At 37.4% G+C, this 22,343-nt stretch overlaps 1 protein-coding gene across 1 annotated transcript in view; it reads left to right on the forward strand.

Annotated features, from left to right (window-relative positions):
* adgrv1 (adhesion G protein-coupled receptor V1) overlaps nucleotides 1–22,343 on the forward strand; it is a gene marked incomplete at its 5' end in the record, with an annotated part of 147,089 nt that overhangs the window by 97,364 nt on the left and 27,382 nt on the right. Inside the window, 3 exons of the mRNA XM_081366996.1 lie at nucleotides 10,159–10,275; nucleotides 13,499–13,677; nucleotides 15,985–16,142. Coding sequence (XP_081223122.1) covers nucleotides 10,159–10,275; nucleotides 13,499–13,677; nucleotides 15,985–16,142 — 454 coding nt within the window. The remainder of the gene's footprint in view (nucleotides 1–10,158; nucleotides 10,276–13,498; nucleotides 13,678–15,984; nucleotides 16,143–22,343) is intronic.

Below are 22,343 nucleotides of genomic sequence, written 5' to 3' on the forward strand. Positions count from 1 at the left end.
ACTTCCCAAATTCATATCAATATTTCGCCTTTAGTAACCATTTAGTTTTTGTCTTAATAAACACTAAGACTTCTTGTTTTTTTAATGCAGTGCTTACAAGTGTGCTAATGCTGTCTTTAAAGTAAATGCCACTTGAATTGATATTTTGTTATAATAACAAATAATGCAATGTCATTTATACAATGTGTATAATGTGTTTGGGGTCATTTTTTTATGAAATTAATACTTTTATTTATCAAGGATGCCTTAATTTGATCAAAAGATCAGTTTCCACATTAAGTTAAGCAGCACAACTGTTTTAAACATTGACGAGTATCAAATCAGCATATCGGAATGATTTCTGAAGGATCATGTGACACTGAAGTAATGATGCTGAAAATTCAGCTTTACCTTCACAGGAATAAATTACATTTTAAAATATATTCAAATTGAAAGCAATTATGTTAAATTATAATATTTTACATTTACGGACACTGTATTCTATGCACGTATCAACAGTATGACTCACTAAATGTGTCTCCTGGAGTTTTCTGTTTGTCATAGTTGTGCAAATCCACATTTGTTTTTATGCCTTTCTTCGATTTTCTATGAGACTGCAACTGACTGCAGGTGTCAAAAACAATAGATTTCACTGTCCCTGATGAAAGCAAGCTTGCATAAGGCATGAAATGTAATCACGAACAAAAGAAAAAAGGGGACAGGTCAAACGGACTAGTGCCAAGGGTGTAATAATGCTCCACTGAATGCCAATGGTCTGTGTGTATGTGTGTGTTTGTCAGTTTGTAAGTGAAACATCGAGTGGGAGTTGCGTGTTTCATAACAAAATAACATTGCATAAACATGAGGATTGAATTATTTGGATCAAATGTTAATTGCAATAACAACGTCGTGGATATTAAAGCTCATTTCACATTACTTTTCTTTTTCAATTAACACACATGCCTAATTAGCTTAACTGTCCTAATTAGAGTTACTTAATTATGCTGAGATTATTTAATGTTTTTAAGTCATAAAACTTCATTTAGGTTCAGCGAGGATCTGACGCCTAAAATTGCTGAAATAATAATTAAAAATTTAAAAGGACTTTTTCAGCATCTCACATAACTTTTTTTATTTTCTAAGTCTTAAAAAAAAATCCTTTTTAGAAGGATGTATAAAATGCAGTCTTCCTTATGAACAGCCGCCTGCACATCTAGCATTCTTCATATTTCTTCATGGCTGAGCAGCACGCATGTGAGTCACACATCAGGTACGGCCTTCCCACACTGACCCATTAACCACGTCCCACACCTATTAGCGCATGACACCTTTTCTTGAGAAGTCTCATCGTAATTTTCGCTTAGCGCATGCCTGAGGCGCAAACCCGCGACTGCTTCCTTTGGCTGATGAAAGTCTATGCAAAAATATTCCCATCAGACCTGACAGTTTGGGGAAAGCCCGGTCATGAGCAATGAGGAATCTTTCCAGATGAGAAAGGAATAATAGCAGAGATGAAGGTGGATGTTTGTGAGATGTTTATGCCTTTGGCACCCACTGAACAAAAGCAGCCGAGGAAACACCCACAATGCTGCTGAGTCTGGAACCAGCTAGTTTAGACCGGTAGCTGTTGATGGATGGGGGTGGGAAGGGATGTAGGGGGAGAGAATGAAAGAAAAAGGGCAATTGAGAACAAGGATGGTGTTATGAATGACACATTGAATATTCGGACCGTCTGTTTCACGTGACTCATCTCTCACACTCTGTCGGTGATGTAATCTTTTTGGCCAGTGCTATTATTAGCGCTCTGTGCCAAGTCAACATCAGCAGCAGATCATTGAGAGGAGCATATTGACCCTCTGACATGTTCTATAATGATCATTCAAATTGAGCTTTTCTTTCTAGAGATCCAGAGTCTGGTGGGAATAGTGTGCTTGTCCTTTGGCAGTCCAATTTATCCTAAATTGTGTGTATGTGTATGTTTATATTGTTGTACAGTTGTACAGTGATGGTTATACCATGGTACTTTTTGTTATAGACCACCAGTGTTGGGAAGCTACTTTGAAACTGTAGCCCGATTAACGGAAAAGTAGCTGAATACAGAACTTAAAGCTTTTTTTTAATATATATATATATATATATATATAACTGTAATTTGGTATAATCTATTATTTATTCAGAGCCATATTTTTTTCTGTCGGATAAACAAACAAATTCTGAATGGTTTAAATCAATTAGGATGATAGCTGACAGCATTAACTTGAACAAATATATTGACACAAAAAATATTTATATTTTAATATTTTATACAATTGGGTTTAAACCCACAGCTTTAAACATGAAAATATCTAAATCTAAAATGCAGTGAGGAGAATACTGACACAACAATGAATTATGTTTTAGATATTTTTGGATATTTAAAGATAACTTTAAAGGGGGGGGGGGGGGGTGAAATGCTATTTCATGCATACTGAGTTTTTTACACTGTTAAAGAGTTGAATTCCCATGCTAAACATGGACAAAGTTTCAAAAATTAAGTTGTACGTTTGAAGGAGTATTTTTGTTCCAAAAATACTCCTTCCGGTTTGTCACAAGTTTCGGAAAGTTTTTTTCGAGTATGGGCATGTGTGACGTCAGATGGGGCGGAATTTCCTTATATGGGTCCTAAGGGCACTTCTCCCGGAAGGGCGCGCGCACACACGTAGACCAGAGCAGAGACATTGACTGACCAGAGCGAGAGAGCGAAATGTCACTTAAGTGTGTTTTTGGTTGCCAGGGCAAGACAACCCTGCACAGATTACCAAAAAAAACAGCATTAAGGGACCAGTGGATGGAGTTTATTTTTACACAGCATCAACGGAGTTGTGCAAGTGTTTTTGTTTGTTTCCTGCATTTCGAAGATGCTTGTTTTATAAACAAAGCCCAGATCGACGGATTTGCAGATCGTCTAATGCTTAAGGATCGAGCAGTCACAATGATAAAGGTTCGCGGTCGTGCGTTGGAACCGGGCGGTGAGTAAAACTGCTTCAAATGTCTCTGTGTTGTTGTTAGCTCGGCGCGTTAGCACAGCTTTAGCTTCGCCCACACGGCCCGCCTCCAGCCGCTCGTTTTTTTTCCGGAAAGACTCAGTACAGCCTATCTTTCTTTTATAAATATAATAAAACTAAAGACTTTTTGGAGATATGAAGGATGCAATACTACTCTATAGGTACTCGAGATTAACAGGAGATTGAGTGAAAATGAGCATGTTCTGTACATGTTGGAAAAATATTAATGAATCATGAAAATAACCATGGCATTACTCTGCTTTCCATGTCTAAAAAAACATGGTAATAACATGATGTTCCTCTTCAGAGAAAATGCTCAAACCACCTTTTTCATCTTCTAAATACCTACCATCAGTGGAGCAGAGATTGATTTATTCTTCGAGACAGTGACTAACACACATAGGCTACCTTGAGCCAAATATATATATCTTACTTGTTGCTTGATGACAAACACATATGCATCCTCCAGGCAGGAAACAGCCTAGACGGCTCTCCCTTCTGAGGGGGAAGGCAGACGAATCTTTGCTATATTATTACCCTGCAATTCTTTCTCTTCACTTCACCACTACAAATTTCCATCAGCTGGTGATGATAGCTGTTTGAGTGACTTGTAAACAGATACTGTATATCACCAGTCTGCTCTTGATTATGTTCACACATGTTTGTTTCACACGAAGGCCCACGGGGCTGTTGCTGAGGTTTACCTGTCTGACTGATGTGTGTGGAAATTAGCTTAAGGCCACAGACTGCTTGGCCCCTTTATAGTCGGCTCTAGAAAAGGGGGGAGGTGCATCTGTGACTAACACAGTATCTATATATAGTAGCACTCAAAGGCACACAGATGGAGTGCAGGAGTGGTTCTGGGTACAGCAGACTGCAAAGATCAATGCATTTACCTGCTTCTCAGGTAAATGTATCTTTTAATGGAGTAAAAATCCACTTGCACATGAAATATATTTACAGAAGATATTTTAAAAGGTTACAGAGACCCATCCAGTATTATTATTATTATTATTATCTCCCTTCACATCACCCTGTATTATCTCAAGAAAACAAAAGGTAGCAAAAGCCATTTCTAAGCTTAATTATACTGTTGCAAGATGGCTGAGCAAATTAGCTTATTTTGTACTTTTATCAGGGACTCACTCCAGCTAATATAGCTCTGTTGTTTTTTTGTTTTTGTTTTCAGTGACAGACCACTTACAAATCAGCGTCAGACACTTGAGAAGGAGGCAACAAGTTTATCGTCATACATACTGTAGTCATGTGGTCAGTTCCATTCCCTGCCAACTTGTGTGACAGGATGCTCTACATGGTTGACAGATGCCATTAAATGCAGCTGAACAGAGAAGTTATGAGTGACGTACCATACATTTTCTTTCTTGTAAGAGAAAACTACTTATATTCTGTTGAGATCACAAGAAAATGAAGTCGTGGTCATGAGAAAACAGAAAATTTTGGGCTTAATATGTAGAAGATGTGTCAAGACCAATGACATAGATAAAGCAAATACATAGGTCTCAGAACCTCTAGTGTTGTTTTATATTGATTTGTCCTTCAGATGCTTTTTAACCAAAGCAACTGCTGAAGTATAGCTTTTACTCTCCTGCTCCTGCTGGGCTGTCATTCTCACTTAATATGTCTGGTTCCCAAGCCATCCGCCTGTCATGCAGGGCATAATGTTTTTAATGCATGGTGTATGGCTATTTTAAGCGCAGTATCTTCCTCCGGATAGGGCATATCTGTAGAGACTGTGGAATAAGCTACAAAAAAGAAAAGAAAAGTACATTTACATTTCCAGCTGCTTTCTTACCATAGCAACTCACGAAAAAAAGTTGCATATTTTGTGTCAGTTATTTAAATGAGTAGCATGGCATACTTGAAAAGAGTAAGATAATGATTTTTTATTTAAATGTTTATAACTAATCTCTATTATTTGTCTCTTAAGGAAAATTGTCTAGACACCATGTAAAACATAACACATTTAGCTGAATTAAACTGTAGATATTAAGACTTCTTTTTTTCAGATAATTGACATTATTTGTACATATGTACAATCTATACAGTTTTGTCTTGGTCCATAGACCTAGTGAAAGTAGATAGCTATTTAAAGGTACAATATGTAAGAATTTTGCATTAAAATATCCCATAATCTCAAGGCCAGTGTTATATATTTTGTTAAGTTGATTACTTACAATATCCCAAATGTTTCCAACTATTTTTAAATCGTGGGAAAATTGCGATTTTTACCAAGGAAACGGGGCGTTAGAGCAATGGTGAGCTGGGAGTCGCCAGTCAATTGCGTCATATCCGCGTTACTCTCGGTTTCCGCTCGTACTGCGTGGAGTCCTGGACAAATGCGGAAGTTGTAGTTGTAGAGTCTATCAAGCAACAAACGTTAGCTTGTTTCTTGCAGTCGTTATGGAACACAATTATTCTTTACCGACTGCAGCTCGTTCTGTCGACAAAGCATGCTTAATTTTATATTTTCCAAATGTAGCATTCGGTAATAGTTATGTTTATGTAAGGGAAGTATTATTGCTTTAGATTTGTGTTTAGTTTATTGACATTGTTTATTACGTCTGGTGTTTACGGCCATGTAAATAAATATAGCATGTGTTATACATAAAGATTAATCAGTATTTTGGCAAATGATGTGGGTATGTTCGAATGTACTTTTACAACAATTGTTTAGAACACGTAAAACTGCACCGCGTTATCACAACAATGAATTCGACATACAGAAACATCTATGATAATGTAGTATTAAACCTTACTTTTATTGCTGTTAATTCATTTTAATGAAATAAAAGTGTGATGAGGTTCAAGAGTCAGGGAGGAAGAAGACAGGGATCGGCGTGACTGGGACTCGTACTTTATTAAAATAAAGCAAAACAAACAAAAGTCGCACACAACGCGCATTCACCGTGGCAACTGCGACGGCACAAAACAGTTCAAAAAGGAGAGTTCGGATCCACCGGTTTTCTTTCTTTGCGTCCAATTTTCTCTCCAGTCTCTCTCTCGTTCCAGCGCGGCTTATAAGTGGTCTCTCCACGCCGATCACTGCAATAAGACACAGGTGTTCGTCATTTGCACTTGACCTACTTGCGGGCCCGTCTCTTCTCTCTTCCATTACAGACCGCGTTGAACCACGCCCCCCTCGCCACAAAAAGCATGTCATTATAAAAATAAAACTTAACCTCATCCATGAACATGATTTTTCGATTCCCGTCTGACTGATTTACATCCACGGTGGAGTTTAAAACGACAGTTCCCATGATTCCACGCTCCTTCACATCGTCATCAAGCTACGCCGTTGTTGTTGTTTGGAATGTAGCGCCCTCTAGCGGCAAAAAAAATCTTGCATATTGTACCTTTAATGTGATGCAAATGTAAAATGGGCTATGAGAATTTTTTTTTTGTCCACATCACAGCCATAATGCACCAAAGAACCAAACAAATCACAATAGCTAATTTATGTCTGTTTGGTCAGACAAGACAGTGGCATTTTTAGAACTCTGGCGCTAATCCAGCACTGTCATTAGAAAGCTGATAATACAGAGTGACTCATCTCTCAGTCTCCATAATGGCAGGCCTCTCTGATACTGTCTCTCTGTCTCATCAGGAACCAATTGACCTTAGAGAACATTTTGACATTTTTCCATTTAGTCTTCCTTTTACCTGCAGTTAGTGTCATTTTTTATTTTTATTCTGCTTTCTTCGTGGCATAAAACCATTTTGTTACAGTGTCATTTGCAAAAGATGCACTACAAATTAAAAACCAAACAGTAAATTATTTTAAAATCAAATCTTTTTTGTCTTATTATCCTCACTTATTGTATTATTTATTTATGTTTTTTTTTTTTTTTTTTTTTCAACTTTCTTTAGTGTGTTATGTTGCTGTTTGAGCAAAGTTACAAAGTCCTCTCCAAAGAGTGTTATTCTAGTAACACTCTAGTGAACACTCTATAAATAGTGTTATAGTAAGCACTCTTTCTGAACTCCCTGAAACGAGTTTTCTTCCGTACACGTCACAATATTCCTCATTTAAATAATTCCCGCCCAGATCATATGCAAAAAAAGGAGCAGTTCCGGTTTAGTTGCGTTAGTAGTGTGTTGAAACTCGCGGTTATGGTAAAGGGCTTGACACTTCCGAAACATGTTTGAAGCTCTTGACCAATCACACCACACTGGTCTGGCCGACCAATTAGAGCTCATTGCGCTTTTCCGAAGGAGGGGCATTGAGACCAGAACTAAACAGAGCATTACTGACAGACTTCGAAAAGACGTGCTGCAACAATGTAAAATAAGTGAAAAATAATGTTTTATGACCTATTCTAGTAGACACCAAAAACAAAATCAAGACTTTGTAAAAGGACATAATATAGCCTTGTTAATATATTTTTTTTTCATATTTAATCTTTATTAAATTATTATTATTATTATTATTATTATTATTATTATTATTATAGACATGTTTGCCCTTTTTTATAATAAATGTATTCGAGTAAGTGTATTTTGCTCCACTGGAAGATTTTTTTTTTTTTCACTTATCAAATATAAAACTCAGTTATTAAAAAGGTACAATGTGGGTTTAATTTTTAACTCATGATGATATTAACTGTTCTGCACACATGTACTGTTTACACCCATATTGTTTATGGTACAGCGCGGTGCAGTATATCCGTCCTATAAACACAACACGTATCAGATTGAATGGTCTAGTTTCTGCCACTCCCTGTTATGGGTTTCAGTGACTACTGAAAGGATAAGTAGGTCCACATCATCAAGTGTATCAGGTCCTGAGGACTGACACCCCAGGCCAGACTGGTCCCAGAACAGGGTCCTCTAATCTCCACTTTGGCTCTCTATCACCCTTCTCCAATCTCAAGCCTCTAAGTGAACCGTGATCCCCCATACAGCTTTGATTATGTCATCGGAGGCCATCCGGAGGTGCTGATGTCTTATTAATCAGGAGCTGTTTATGTAAGTCGGAGCCATGTTGCCTGTATTTATGCACATTACTGCAGGATAAATGGTTGGCTAGGGGCCAGTGATAAAGCCCGATGTAGATTGATGTATGACCTGAACGGGTTGTTTTTGATGAACTGACCCACAGCTGTTACTTTTAGCTTATGTTCAGAAGTCTGTCTGAATGTGTCTTTTGTTACATAAGGCAACGGGATCAATCGTGGGCCAGAGAACCATCCAGAAAGGTTATTATTGGAGGGGGGATGGCTCTCCTGCCGTCAGCATCCAGTGTTACTGATGTGATCGTGTGAGTGGTTGTGCATGAGCTGATTATATTGAATGGAAACCTGATCAGATCTCCTCCCTGTTTACTCACCGGGTGTGCGCCCTAGGGACGACAACAGGAACAAAAACATGGGCTTTGCCTCAGTCTGCATTAATGAAGGTGGCACCGAAGAGTATGTAATGAGTTTCTAGTTCAAATGTGATTGGGTATTTTGGCTAAGCCGGCCACCAATCCTAGCAACTGTAGCTATAAACGATCTTCTCAAGCTTTTTCTTTTTCTCACTATTTTCTTTTTTGGTAGCATAAGGCTATGAAGAATATACTGTATGTGTCTAGACTCTAGATAGATAGATAGTTTTTAACGCAGTCGTGTGAAATGTATACAATATTGCTGGGTAACTCATAATAGTGACATTCACAGGTACCATATGAGTAATAGAAAAGTTAGGAACAGTTATGTTCCCTCACAGTAATATGTATAAGGATAAGTGGATATAAGGATACTCTATATTTACTTTCTAAAATGCTGATTTGGTGACAACATTTCAAGACAACATTTATTTTGAATATCTTTTTACAACTGCTTAATATTTGTGAAAACAGTGATTCATTGTTTTCAGTATTCTTTAATAAATAGAAAGTTAATCTATTTCTGTATTAAGTAGTATAAAGTATAAATATATTTATTTATAAAAAAAAAAAATTGTTTAAGTTCTGTTCAATAATAAGTGCTAATATCACACAGACCCAAAAAGGATTTAAAATAACCTTTAATGTTTGTGTTCTGCAAATTCTCATATTTTACGTCAGTAATCTTTGACACTGTTTTTTTTACAAAGCAAATGTAGGTCACAAAATGAAGTGATGACAGACCGTAAATGAATATGTCCGAATGAGCGAGGCTTTATTTGAGCTTATTTGTTTATGAGATTGTACCATGACCTTGCTAACTAACACACATTCAGTACAGACCTTTTTTTGGCTTCATTACCGCATTTCCACGCCAGCTCACGACTACCCAGAATCACGCTTCCCAGCATGCACCCGATGGACACTGCACACTGCGGACGTCCCAGCTCTCTTTTCCTTCCTGCTCTGAGTCTGACACATCCCTTTCACACCACTCGCTGCCCTCCTGACTTTTATCCCAACAGTACCTCATTTAATGCCATCTCGGCTGTAGTGACTCCATATTTCCCTTCAGTCAGCAGCCAGGATAGGATTTCCACAGACACTGTTTCCCCTTAATTTGGGTTTCCCAACAGGGACTCTCAGTTTAGTTGAAAAAACACTGTGTTGTTTGCATTGAAAGGGTTACACTGTTCACGGAACAGACCGTTACCTAGTGCCCTCCACATGAGAGATGGCTGCCAGTTTTTTTTTTTTTATGTTTCCACAAATACAGTTATGAGAGGTCGCAGACAAGGTGAAACTGTCCAGTTGTTTTTGCTTGATAAGGTTTTGCACTGTTCCTGAAGTGTACAGTACATTGACTCTTGGAATTTGTCAAATCAAAAAAAAAAAACTATAAGGCCAGCTGTCAGAATATAGAATCTTATAGAATATATACTGTAGATAATATGTTGTAGATCCACAAACACACACACACACACATACAGATTTATCAACTGTTGCTTTTTCTGGCTGTCCATTCTGCAGTGTGATGTAACAGTCCTCCACACTCCAAGCTTTTTAAATATGCATCAAAAATATTATAAGTATAAATGATTTAGGAACAACCTTGGACTTTTGAGATGCTCTTCTCGGACTCAGAGGTAGACTCTGTCATTTTGAATGTGTGTATTCTGCTGAGTGTGTGTCGGGTAGATGAGGACCCCAGGGCCTCTGCTGATGTATCTGTCACTCTGTGTTTCTCAGATTTGTTTCCTGGTGTCTGCATTCCGCGGACGTATGTTCTCGGAGGATAGCTGCGCTACTCTTGGCCTCTTCTTCCATTACTTCCACCTCAGCCAGTTCAGCTGGATGCTCATACAGGTAAAACTTTACTTTTGTCATCTACTCGTGTGGTCAGTGGAGCAAGTTTTTGCATTGACCACAACAAAATAAAAAAATTAAATCGTGTCAACATGTGCTTACCCTCATGTTATTTCAAACCTGTATGACCAAAAAAAAAGATTTTTTTTTTAATATCATATTTTGTGTTAATCAGAAGAAAGAAAGTCATACAAGTTTGGAACAACATGAAGGTGAATAAATGATGACAGAATCTTAATTTTTGGGTGAACTATCCTTTTAACCAATTGAAAGTGAGATCAGGAAGTTTTCAGAGTAAAGTTTTTACTACAGATCTTTTGTTTAATCGATGAACTTACTTACAGAGAGATAAACATTTCACAATTGTAAGTTGCATTAAACACACATTGCCATTGTTTACTAGAGTTTTATAGAACTTGCCCTCAGACAATAGTCTGCCTGACAAGGTTTTACCTTCAAGAGAAGAAAAGAAAAAAAAAAAACAACGTTCAAAAGTAATAAAAAAAAAATCTAGTTTCTGGATTCCACTTTTCTCTCTGATGTGTATTTGTAATTATGATTAGGACATAAACTCATAAGAGTTTTTGAAAATCCAGCAAATATCAAAAGGCCTTTGGTATTTGACTTGTTGCTCATGAGTAGGAAATGTTTTCACATAATAATAACACCATGAAAAGGAAGCTTGTATCAAAAGGCAAATTACTAAGGCAGGCATCTTTTTTTTTGTGCGTGTGTGTGTGTGTGTGTGTGTGTGTGTGTGTGTGTGTGTGTGTGTGTGTGTGTGTGTGTGTGTGTGTTTAAAGAACAACACTTATTGGCCTCTGCAAAATAACACATGTATGCTGTTAAAATACAGACTTGTTCTTTACATTAATGTTTGAACATCATAACTTCCCATTATCAGCTCAGGAATGGGATTTGTTGAATCTGTTAGGAAACGCATGATTTTGCAGGAAGGTGTTCCAGCACACCTGCAATAGCTGTTCAGAGACCTTTGGGAAATCCATCGCATAACTCTTGCTGGACCTGTTACCCTTTTGCCTGCTCTCTTCTTTTCCTTTGTGCAGTAATCCCTTCTAAGCACAGAAACCTGTCTCTGGAAGTCAGTTCACTCATAGCTGTGAAGGTCGTCTTGTTCTCCAGAAGCAAAAACAGGATTTGGCCAGAATATGCTTAATGCAATGAAAAAAGAACACAGCTTTTAATCCCCCAAAGACCCACACAGAACACAAACATCTGGGCTCATGTGGCAGTTGGGGTTGAAAAGACCTAGAACCGAGCACTGACCCTGGAGGAACCTCTCACCTAAATTGAACTTCTTGAAATCAAAGGCTGTTTTGCTCTCATAGTGGGATTATCTTGTTTTTCTCAATGACGCTGAAAAACACCAGGGGCTTAGCAGTTTACATAGAGCATGTAATCTCTTTTGGCACTTGATGAACTGGTGTTGAAAGATTGTGCAAGAGAACATGAAATAAACTAACCGACTATGGTTTTAGGTTGATAGGGTCATAAATTGTGAAAGGGCCAAAAGTGTAAGGGCCAATATGTATGACACTATGTTTATGTGAGTGTGTTGATGTGCTGAAGTGGGCGTGAGTTTATGAAAACACACATGGAATAAATCACACACAAGTTGTCTTTGGTGGGAAAGGTAAATCGTGATTCAGACTGGAAAGTATTTGCATCCTGGAGAGAATGATTTGAACATGTGCTTGTCTTTATCTCAAAACAGTCTCAAAACAGCTGGCATAACAGCTTGTAATACAACTTCACTTTATGTGATGTGTCATAATTCATTTACACTTTTCTCATTGTTGTTTAATTTCTCTGATCCGTATTTCAGCGTTAAAAAAACTGCATCTTATTCAGTAACCACCCACAATCCAGTTTATGGTAGTCTGCTGCATCTTCTACAACCTAGAACTGACCCACAAGATGGGGAATTGCACCAGAAAAATTGTGTTCAGTGCAAATTTTGCTGGTCTACCTAAATCTACCTAATTTTCTAAATTAATTGAGAGAATCTGGGTATAAAACAAAGTTTTGTCTTTGTTTGCTCAAGACACTATACACTACACAACTTTTCAAATCCAAAGAGATTTGTATGAATGCTAGGATGCTAGATGTCATACACTTGCCAGATTTGTAACTGGTTACAGAGAAAATCTGGTATCATACACTAAAGGGCTGAGGACCATACTCTACCATATTTTCAAGACATTCTGAACACAACATACTCAGACAGAAACGCACACCTCGTTGCTAGGAGATGCTTGACAAATGAAAACAATATTAGTTCTAAAATTGGCTCAATATGAGACATGTTTGATATCCTCAGACCAGATGGAATCATAGTCTGAAGATAAAACAATCGGTGTCCTTCATACACTACATGAATTGTCAACTCCGACTGCCCAGAAACTCCAGACTGGTTCTCACTTTTGGCAACACCATTGACTCTTTCTGACTGCAAATATGTTTTAAAAGTCATGTTCTGTATTCCAGCCTTAAGTGCAAATAGTGCAGATATTCAATGCCTACTTTAAAAGGGCACTGAAAAATGTACAATTTATCAATGAAAACTATTGATCTAAGAGTTTCTTTTTACGCACAGGGACTCGTGTTTCAGCCTGTGCTAAAATAAATCCCAGAGACTCCATAAACTGCCACGGTTGAAGCACTGGAGCAATTGAAGTTGCGAGACAGGCGTAGTGCCAACTTCTTCCATAATTACAAAGAGGCTGGATAGAGATTGCAGCGTGTTTGGACACCCAAAAGCTATAATGCAACGTCCTGCCAGCTTTGCTTTTCTCTTCATCTCTTATCCAAGTTCCAAGCACAGCAAAACAGAGCTGCAGCAGTTTCTATCCATTTATGGAGTTAATATTGATGGATGAAGGTGCCACCTAGGACTTCAATGTTGATTTTGAACTCTTTGCTGAAGTACCTTAATGCCTAAAATAAAGTAGGCTAGCTGAACGAGTAGTCTAAGTAGTTACTGAAATTAATTGCACAGTCTTTAATTAATTTGCGGTCTTTAGCCTCCTTGTTAGAGCGCCCGCCTCCCAATTCAGAGACCCCGGTTCGAATCCCACTCGGAGAGGGTCGAGTAGGATCAGTTATACTAGTCTTATCAGAACATTAATCAACCATCCTTTTTTTATGAATCAGGCTTGTTTGTAACACGGCCATGTTTCCATTTGTTTATTTACTTTCCCAGGCCATAAACTTCTGGCAGATATTGGTGATGAATGATGAGCACACAGAAAGACGCTATCTTCTCTACTTCCTGCTTAGCTGGGGACTTCCTGCTCTGGTCATCATCATTCTGGTTGTGGTCCTGCTGGGAGGTTTTGGATGGAGCATCCATAGTGTGTATGGCCTGGTGCAAGGAGATCTGTGAGTTTGTGAAAATCTGCTTTCTTTCTCTCTCACACACACACACATACACACATTTACTTAACTAAATGAGGCCATACCATACAGTTTTACATTTGTGTATAATTATAAATGCTGTAGAGTAGGAATGTCAAACGAACTGGTACTTTTCAGTAATAGTTTGTAGAGTGAAAAAAAACTTTATTAGGACATCCCTAAATGTCTCTAAAGGGAGGTTGTAACATATTCATGTGACACATTTGTCCTCATATTCACTGGTACAGATTCACTTCATACATCCACAAACATGAAAGCTCATTATTTTTGTCACTGTTTCGGACTCATAGTTACTCATTTCCTGTGTTAATGTATTGTAAGCAATGTTCTGTCACACACACACAAACTCTTCTTTGCCCAGTTTACATTCATTGATTGTGTGTGGTCAGGGTCTGTTGTTGGTAAGTCGGGAAGAGCTGCTATTTTTAGCCTCTCTGTGTTTATGAGATCCCAAGCTGTGACTGTGCATACGTTCGGTTTCACCCCAGCCAAGCCTGTAGTGATAACAGAAGACTAAGGACACTCCTCTTCACCCTGTCTCAAAGAAGCTCTTAGCAAGTAAACTCCCAGATGACTCATGAAAGCCAAACATCTCTCTTTCCAAGAGCAAACAAATGATGTCACCTCACAGGCCACAGCAGTTCTCGCCTTTTCCCGTACCATAGGGAACTTTTTGTGACCCGGGAAGAGTCAAATGCTTGATAGTAATAGAAGCACATTTGTTTAAAGGTCAGATTTAAACACACTTTAAAACTCACCATATGTATAAATATAAACTGGTGACATGACTATTGGCACCATGTAGTGGTACAACTATTATAATATTTTTAATTAGCTTTTATTTTTATAGCAGTTTTATTTTTAATAAGTAATTTTAATTTTAGTAGCATTTTTAATATTTTTGTTATGTGCTTTTTTTCCCCATTTTTATTTGTTTTATATTTTAATTTCAGTTTTAGTTTTTTTTTTTTTTTTTTTTTTTTTGTCTGCCAGGGCAACATTTCTCATTTTCATTTAAGTTTTTCATCTAATATTCAGATTCCATTATATTTCAGCTTTATTTCAATTAGTGAAAATTACTTTTAATAATTTTAGTTTTAGTAAACTTTAACAACACTGGAGTGAAGGAGGGAGCAAAATGGTCATGAAAAGTACATTTTGTGTGTGTGTGTGTGTGTGTGTGTGTGTGTGTGTGTGTGTGTGTGTGTGTGTGTGTGTGTGTGTGTGTGTGTGTGTGTGCAAAAAACCTTTACTAACAATATAAGTGTATGATTTAAATGATAATAAAACTATACTGAGACATTTGTAAGTGACCCTTCACACAGAACGTTTTTGCATTTTAATGCTCTGATTTTCCACCATTATTGTAAGTAAACATGCACTAGAGACAGACACTCTTGTTCTTGTGTCTCTCGTCTTTTACATTGTCTTGTGCATGATAAATTTTAAATCTCTAGACCTTTCAGAGTTTTTTTTTTTTTTTTTTTATTCCGCTGACCTGCGTCGCAAAAAAAAAGAAAACATGAAAAAAAAACATCTGTGTGAATGGCCCCTGAAAAATGCTATAGTTACTCTACAGGTATCACAACTAGAAACTGAACTACATGCTTGTTTTGTATTTCAAAAATGTGTGTTGTTTTCTGTGTGGCAGATATACTGGCATAGGCTATTATACTAAACCGGGCGTTTCAAAATTATAATCAGATGAAGTCTAGTGAAAAATGACCTGTTTATTTTCCTACAGGCATTTCAAATGCTCTGAATTCTATTATGGCTACATTGTGCCATTTCTTCTCTATGAAATGAGTACAGACTGTGTTTGTCCATTCGCTCTGGACTGGGAGATGCCAGGCCTGTGAACAGAATGCAACTGCTGCTTATTTTGATACATATCACGTCATAACAAGATTACTCTGGGTTGAGTTTCCCAAAGCTTTCCCATTCCAAATACCAGCCAGAGACTTCATAACTGCATACAGGACAAAAACAAATGCAGACTGGAAGAAATTCCTTAGATAGAAGGAAAGAAGTCCGAGAAAGACAGAAAGAGAGAATATCAGGATATTCCATCTTTAATTTGTGTTTTTGTGGTTCAAACATGATAATAGACAACATTCATAAAACTTCATAAGGACGCCCATCATTCTTTCATGGAGTACTAAATACACAAACACACAACCATAAACCTGATAATACATTTGTGTTCCAATCCTCTTTATTGTGCACTGACAATATTAATTTTCTGTTTTGTCTTTCTTGTCATCTTTGAAGGTGCTTCATCCCAAATGTATATGCCGCTCTCTGTACGGCCGCCCTGGTTCCTCTCATTTGTTTGGTAGGGGTGCTGGTGATCTTCATCCATGCGTATCAGGTCACTCAGCAGTGGAAGGCTTATGATGACGTCTACCGAGGGCGAACAAACAGCTCAGGTGTGTAAGCTTGTTTTCTTTTCATACATAATTTTACAAATTGCACAATAAATAGCCTCAAGGTATCCTACCATTTTAGCAGGGCAAGAACCTGTCACGTTACAAGAAACCGGTGCTTTTAAAGTAAAGAGCTCATGATCATCAGAGAAACTGAAAGTAAACTAAGAGTAGGTGCTTTCCTTTGGAAAGTGTCTTGTTAAGCAATCATCAGATTGCTCTGGGCTGTTCTTTCAGGAATATTGCACTGCCTTCCAAATAATAACACACCTTCCAAATAATGTATTACTTTCAATGATGGTTTGTTAGTCTTTCTTTTCTTTTAAAAGTGCCCTCAGCAATTTTGAACAGGTTGTAGATCATTGGATTAAATCTTGTGTAACTCACTTCTCCACTGCTGAGTAAATAAGTATGTCAACTCTCAACTGGATGATTATCTACGGTATTTATTGTTCACAACCTCCACCTTAATGTTTAGTCTCAAAATTACCACTGTTTAAAAGTGTAATATCAGCACCTTCCAACCAATGTTTGTACAATTAGCATGTTAAACACTTGTTAATCCACCGTGATGGTTTCATTGTTTACCCGTAACTGCTGTTCTGGGTTTTAAATGGTGGCATTGTACAGTGTGCGTGTGGGTGGTCAGCAAGGGTTGCCATGTGCAATGTTAGCTTTCCTCTTTGTGCGCGAGCATGCTCGCAGCACAGCGGGCTAATCCTAAACCACTCAACTTTATTACAGAGGGCTGCACCGTCAGCCCACCCTTTGCTCGCGAACACAATGACCTCACTGTAGAACTCCCACTCATGCTTTTTTTCATATTGCAGGACACACAGACGTAAGCAAATACATTATGCTGCAAATTTGCTCCTTCATGCCGGATGTGTTTAACGACTATCTAAGAAGCACAGTCAGATATATATGCATCTAGTAAACTCGCTCTTTCCTGTTAACACTCTGCGGCTCTTCTAGATGTTGATTCTGCCAGGGTGTGTTACTGCTTGATTACACGTCAAACCAAACATTCAGCTCGGGACAGGGATGAACTGGCCACAGCGAGCAAAAAGAACTTTTCCCAGTGGGCCGGTCGACATGTTGGAAGCTAAATTTAGATATAAAGTAAATATAGAAAGGTTTTAAAGAGAATAAGTTCTGACATCGTCAGGCCAGCCCATTGCCTAAGGCCACAGCCGCAACATCCCATTTACCAATTCCTAGTTTATTTAAAATGTAATTCAATTATGCATGGTTTCAACATGGGTTCTGTGAACGCATTACATTTATTACTTAGAATTTCAGATATATCAAACTGTGAAAACTATATACATACAGTATATAAAATGAAAATAAATACTATATAAAATGACCACTTGCATCTCTAAACTGGTAGTTAAATCTGACTGTGACTTGCCTTTGATATATTCTGAGGTGCTCTTTAAAATGTCTGTAGGGGTTTTCAGCCTTAGAAGAACCACATTAGAGCCAATATATTAAAGAGTAAGTTCACCCAAAAATGAAATTTCTGTCATTAATTACTCACCCTCATGTCATTCCAAACCCGTAAGCCCTTTGTTCATTTTCAGAACACAATTGAAGGTATTTTTGATGACATCCGAGAGCTTTCTGACCCCCTGTAGGCTGCAACGTTATTACCACTTTCAAGGCCCAGAAAGGTAGTAAAGAAATCATTAAAATAGTCCATGTGACTACAGTGGTTCAACCTTAATATTATGAAGCTACAAGTATACTTTTTGTGCGCAAAAAAAGAAGCAAAAATTACTGACTTTATTCACCAATTTCCTCTCTTCCTTGTCAGTCTCTGATGCTAGCTAGAGGCAGAGGTGGTCTTTCCAAGGCCTGTGAGGAGATAATTACCTCAACCCTATTTAAAGATTTAATTTGGCTTTTGCAGTTGTTCTACATTATCTTAAGAGAATGGTGCTTTTTCACAGTGCAGTAATGTTATTTGAAAAGCCTTATTGGCTCAGGAATAATCCTTCATCTCTTTTAATGAGGCTTGTTTATGTGGTGACGTGAGACTGCAATAGCTCACTGATTGTACGCTGTGGGGGCTTTGAAGAATACAATATGAATACATATGAACTAAAACTGAAAAATACTTCAAAAGCATTTTTTTCTCTTAGTTCTTGTTAATTTTAACATTTAATAGGCCTGAGCTAACATAAGCTATAACAACAGTTGTTGACAAAGATGAATAAATACTATAACAAATGTAGTGTTCGTTGTTAATGCATTAACTTACCTTAACTAATAGGACCTTATTGTAAAGTGTTGTCGTTTTTTTAATGCTAATGTGGCCTTAAAGTCTCCCTGTGGTGAAAACCAAGCTTTTATTGTTGTGTATATGTCTATGTGGTGTTTTTAATATGCTTTAAGACAAACTATTTACAAATTCACAAGTCAACACCATTGCTGAGTATTTTCTCCTTAAAACTGCAGTGAACCAAAGACAGTCTCAAAATCACGGTTTGAAATCGCTGGTATTTCTGACGTCACAAACTACCTTGTAACCAATCACGACAATGTGTGATCATCAACAAGAGGATCTCTGAGCTGGTGTGAGTGAGTGGAGGTGGGGCTAATTTGCATATTTATAGGACCACGTATACTAAATGAGGCAAGGGTGTAAAGTTGCATTCAAGCTATATTAAGAAAAAAACATTTAAATATGTAATTTTGGTGATCAAAGATGAGTTTTAAAGGATAAAATTATTGACTAGGAGACTTAAAAAGTTAGTCATCTATTTTTTTCTTCAATACAGCTCATGACATTTTAAAGTCACTTACCTAAAAAGGTAGATCGGTATAATTTGACTTGGAAAAGTAAGAATGATTACCCCTTGGATAACTGCTAGTTGGTCGAACTAGTTCTTAATAAGACAGTCCTAACATTGTGGCTAAGTTTATGCAACTGGCCTGGTCTGACATAAGATCTGATTCATGGTTAGTCATTAGACATAACTGCAAAGTCCAACCTAAAACATCAGTGAACATTTGAAAACCTGTATTTGCTGTTTAGCTTTATAGCCCAGCCTATAAACACAGGCTATTTAAGCCTATTTTAAGAAAATGAAGACTATTTGAAAATGATACAATGTCCAAAGTCAAATGAATTGTTCTTAGAATCTACTGCTGTGACTGATTGCCGTACTAGATGTACTTTGCGATACAGAGACCAAGTTTTGATAGTAAACAAAGGGAGAGAACTGGTGACTTTTTTATGAGCCTTTCGTGTAATTGTACTTGGAACCAGATCTAATCTGGCTCTTATAGTCCTATTCAATATTGTTTTGTTTTTTGTGAACAAAATAGTCAAAATGGATTTTGATCTGAAAGAGTATCCATATGTTTTCAGTGTTCAGACTATGTATTTTCTCTGTATTTGCTTAGTAATGACTTGCAGTGCATACACTTGATCCCTGGGTCATGCATAATATTCCCCAAAATTGCATGATTGCATAATTCGTTTACAGCCCTTAGAGTCATACAGGCAGGGTTCTAAATCACTGTTTATCACTATCATATTTCAGCTGCTTCTAAATGATGTCCATTTCACCCTCCTGCATCTCATATCTTTATGACCTTGCTTTATTGCTCATATGACTAACACTATTCTCCTGTTGCATAACATTCCCAGGATTTGACCCAAAGTCTAGTGTCTGGATCCATGTGTTTTGGTGAAAACAGTCATCTAAATACTTGCATTTTGTTTGAAAACTGAGTTGAAAATGATCAGTAATGTACTTTTTAGGCAGTATACATCTCATTTTAATGTTGAAAAATACTTTTTAATGAGTAGATTTATAAAATGGATTACTGTAATTCATATCACCTTATTGCTTTACTTAACTTACTGTTTTTTTTTTAATGGTATTTTTAATATTCAACTTATTTTGTATATAGGATTTTCTTAAATACAGACATCTGATATATTCTGATATAGAATCTGATATAATTTTTTATTTTATTATTATTATAATTTTTTGTGATCTCACCTCTGTTTTAATGGTCACTGGAACTGCTGTATAGTCTATCCATCCTCTTTTTTATGCCAGATTCTATTAGTTTTCCCTAGAGAGGTTTCAGAGAACATGTTGTATGGAACGTCTGGTCAGAGCGCTGGCGTGAGGCCAGACACGCTCCCCACACCCACAGTTCAGAGGAAGGAGCAGGATGTCCAAATGTCACCCACAAGCACACGTACATACACACACACACACACACACACACACACACACACACACACACACACACACACACACACACACACACACACAAGGATATCAAGTGTTTGGTTCCAGAGAGAGTGTTGATTTAGTATGTACTTCCATCTTAAGCCTTTGTTTACTTCTCTCAAAATTGTTGGACACCTCTGGTGTTCCAGCAGATTTACTGGAAGATCTCAGCTCTTCCCACTCTCTTCTTCTTTCATCTCTTTACCAAGATCCTCTTCTTCAACCACCCATGTCTCTTCCAGTTGAAACACTGGTGATTTTTTTTTCTTCTTCGTCGTATCATTGAAGCTGTTGGCCAGGCAGATGTTAGCTCACTCAAGAGGGAGACAAAGGGAGGTCTTTCATCCTTTGAGCCGAACCACAGCTGAGTGTTGTGACAGCTGCTTTGGCATCTTAAACAGGAGCCAGAGATCTGTCTCACATTTGGGCCCTGCTGTCTTCCCTCAGTGGTCCTCAGTGCTTGCCTTCTCATGCTGAGGCTCTTCTCCTCCTAAGAAACAAGGAAAACTTTTTAAACTTTGGAATAATAATATAGTTGTCTGTTGTGATTGTACAGTGTGTTTAACCGTTGTAATCGATGAAGATCTCAGCACCACAACATATTATTTTCATGAGTTCACCCTAAATGCCCTGTGTTATTTTTCTGTCAGAGCACTACCAGTGTATTTAACATGATTATGTCAGAATTCTAGATTCTGATTGGTTGATATGTTCCAGTGGATTTTGTTTTTCTGTAGGAAGTAGTTTCCAGATTGTTTAGTGCAGTACAGTGTTATATAACTTTCCCACATTCTCATTATGTTAGATTAATATAAGATATAATCATAATTAATTTATATATAGACACTACCGTTTAAAAGTTTGGGGTCATTACGATTTTTTTGGTTTCACTTTATTTTGATGGTCCCTTTAACACATTCTGTTGACTATAAGTAACGTTGCACCTTCAACTAACTCTCTTTAGAGTGTTAGTAGAGTATTAGTAGACTGGTAGAGTTATGGTTAGAATAAGTTGACATGTAATTGCAAAGTTACTTATAGTCAGTAGAATGTCTGTTGGTGACCCATCACAATAAAGAGTTAGCAGATATTAAGCAGACAGTCTACTAATACTCTAATGAGAGTTATTTGACATGTAGTTGCAAAGTTACTTATAGTCAACAGAATGTTCAAAAGGGACCATCAAAATAGTGTTACCGATTTTTTTAATAATAATAATATTAAATGAATACTTTTATTCAGCATGGATGCATTATATCGATCAAAAGTGATAGTAGAGACATTTATAATAGAAAAAAATCAATTAAAATTAGCTTCTTTTGAACTTTCTATTCATCAAATAATCCTTAAAAAATTGTATCACATTTCAGCAGAATAACCGTTTTCAATTGATTAGAATAAGAAATGTTCGTTGAAGTCAAGTCAAGTCATCTTCATTTAATAGCGCTTTTAACAATGTAGATTGTTCCAAAGCAGCTTTACAGTGATAATAGGAAATTAAAGTAACAGAGATTGTTTTGTCTTTATAGCAGCTCTAGAATAAAGATATTGTACAGCTAAAGTTAGTTTGATTGATTCACTTCCGTCGCAATGATCATTAGTTATTAACTTAGGGGCCGTTAACAAGACACCGTTTTAACAGAAAACTCTTAAGTTCTTTCTGTGCAAATTCAAAAACGCAAACCAGTGAGAACACTGATGTTTACGAGTTCAGTCTATAGGTATGCGCGTTTGTGCGCAGGCGTGTAGTCCTTCCCTACATATACAGAATTTTTACCGCTTCCACGTAGCCACGCGAACCGGAATTATCCCAACAACACTTTATCTGTAGATAGGTAAAGGGAGGGGAGGGAGGCCTTCACAGGGAAGAGCCTAGTTGACATTTCAGGACTGCGCTGTCGTCGCGTCCAGGCGCAGGTCCTTCATCAGATCTGGATACAGCCTG

This window comes from Scardinius erythrophthalmus (genome assembly GCF_964197995.2).
Source record: "Scardinius erythrophthalmus genome assembly, chromosome: 5".
Classification (NCBI taxonomy): domain Eukaryota; kingdom Metazoa; phylum Chordata; class Actinopteri; order Cypriniformes; family Leuciscidae; genus Scardinius; species Scardinius erythrophthalmus.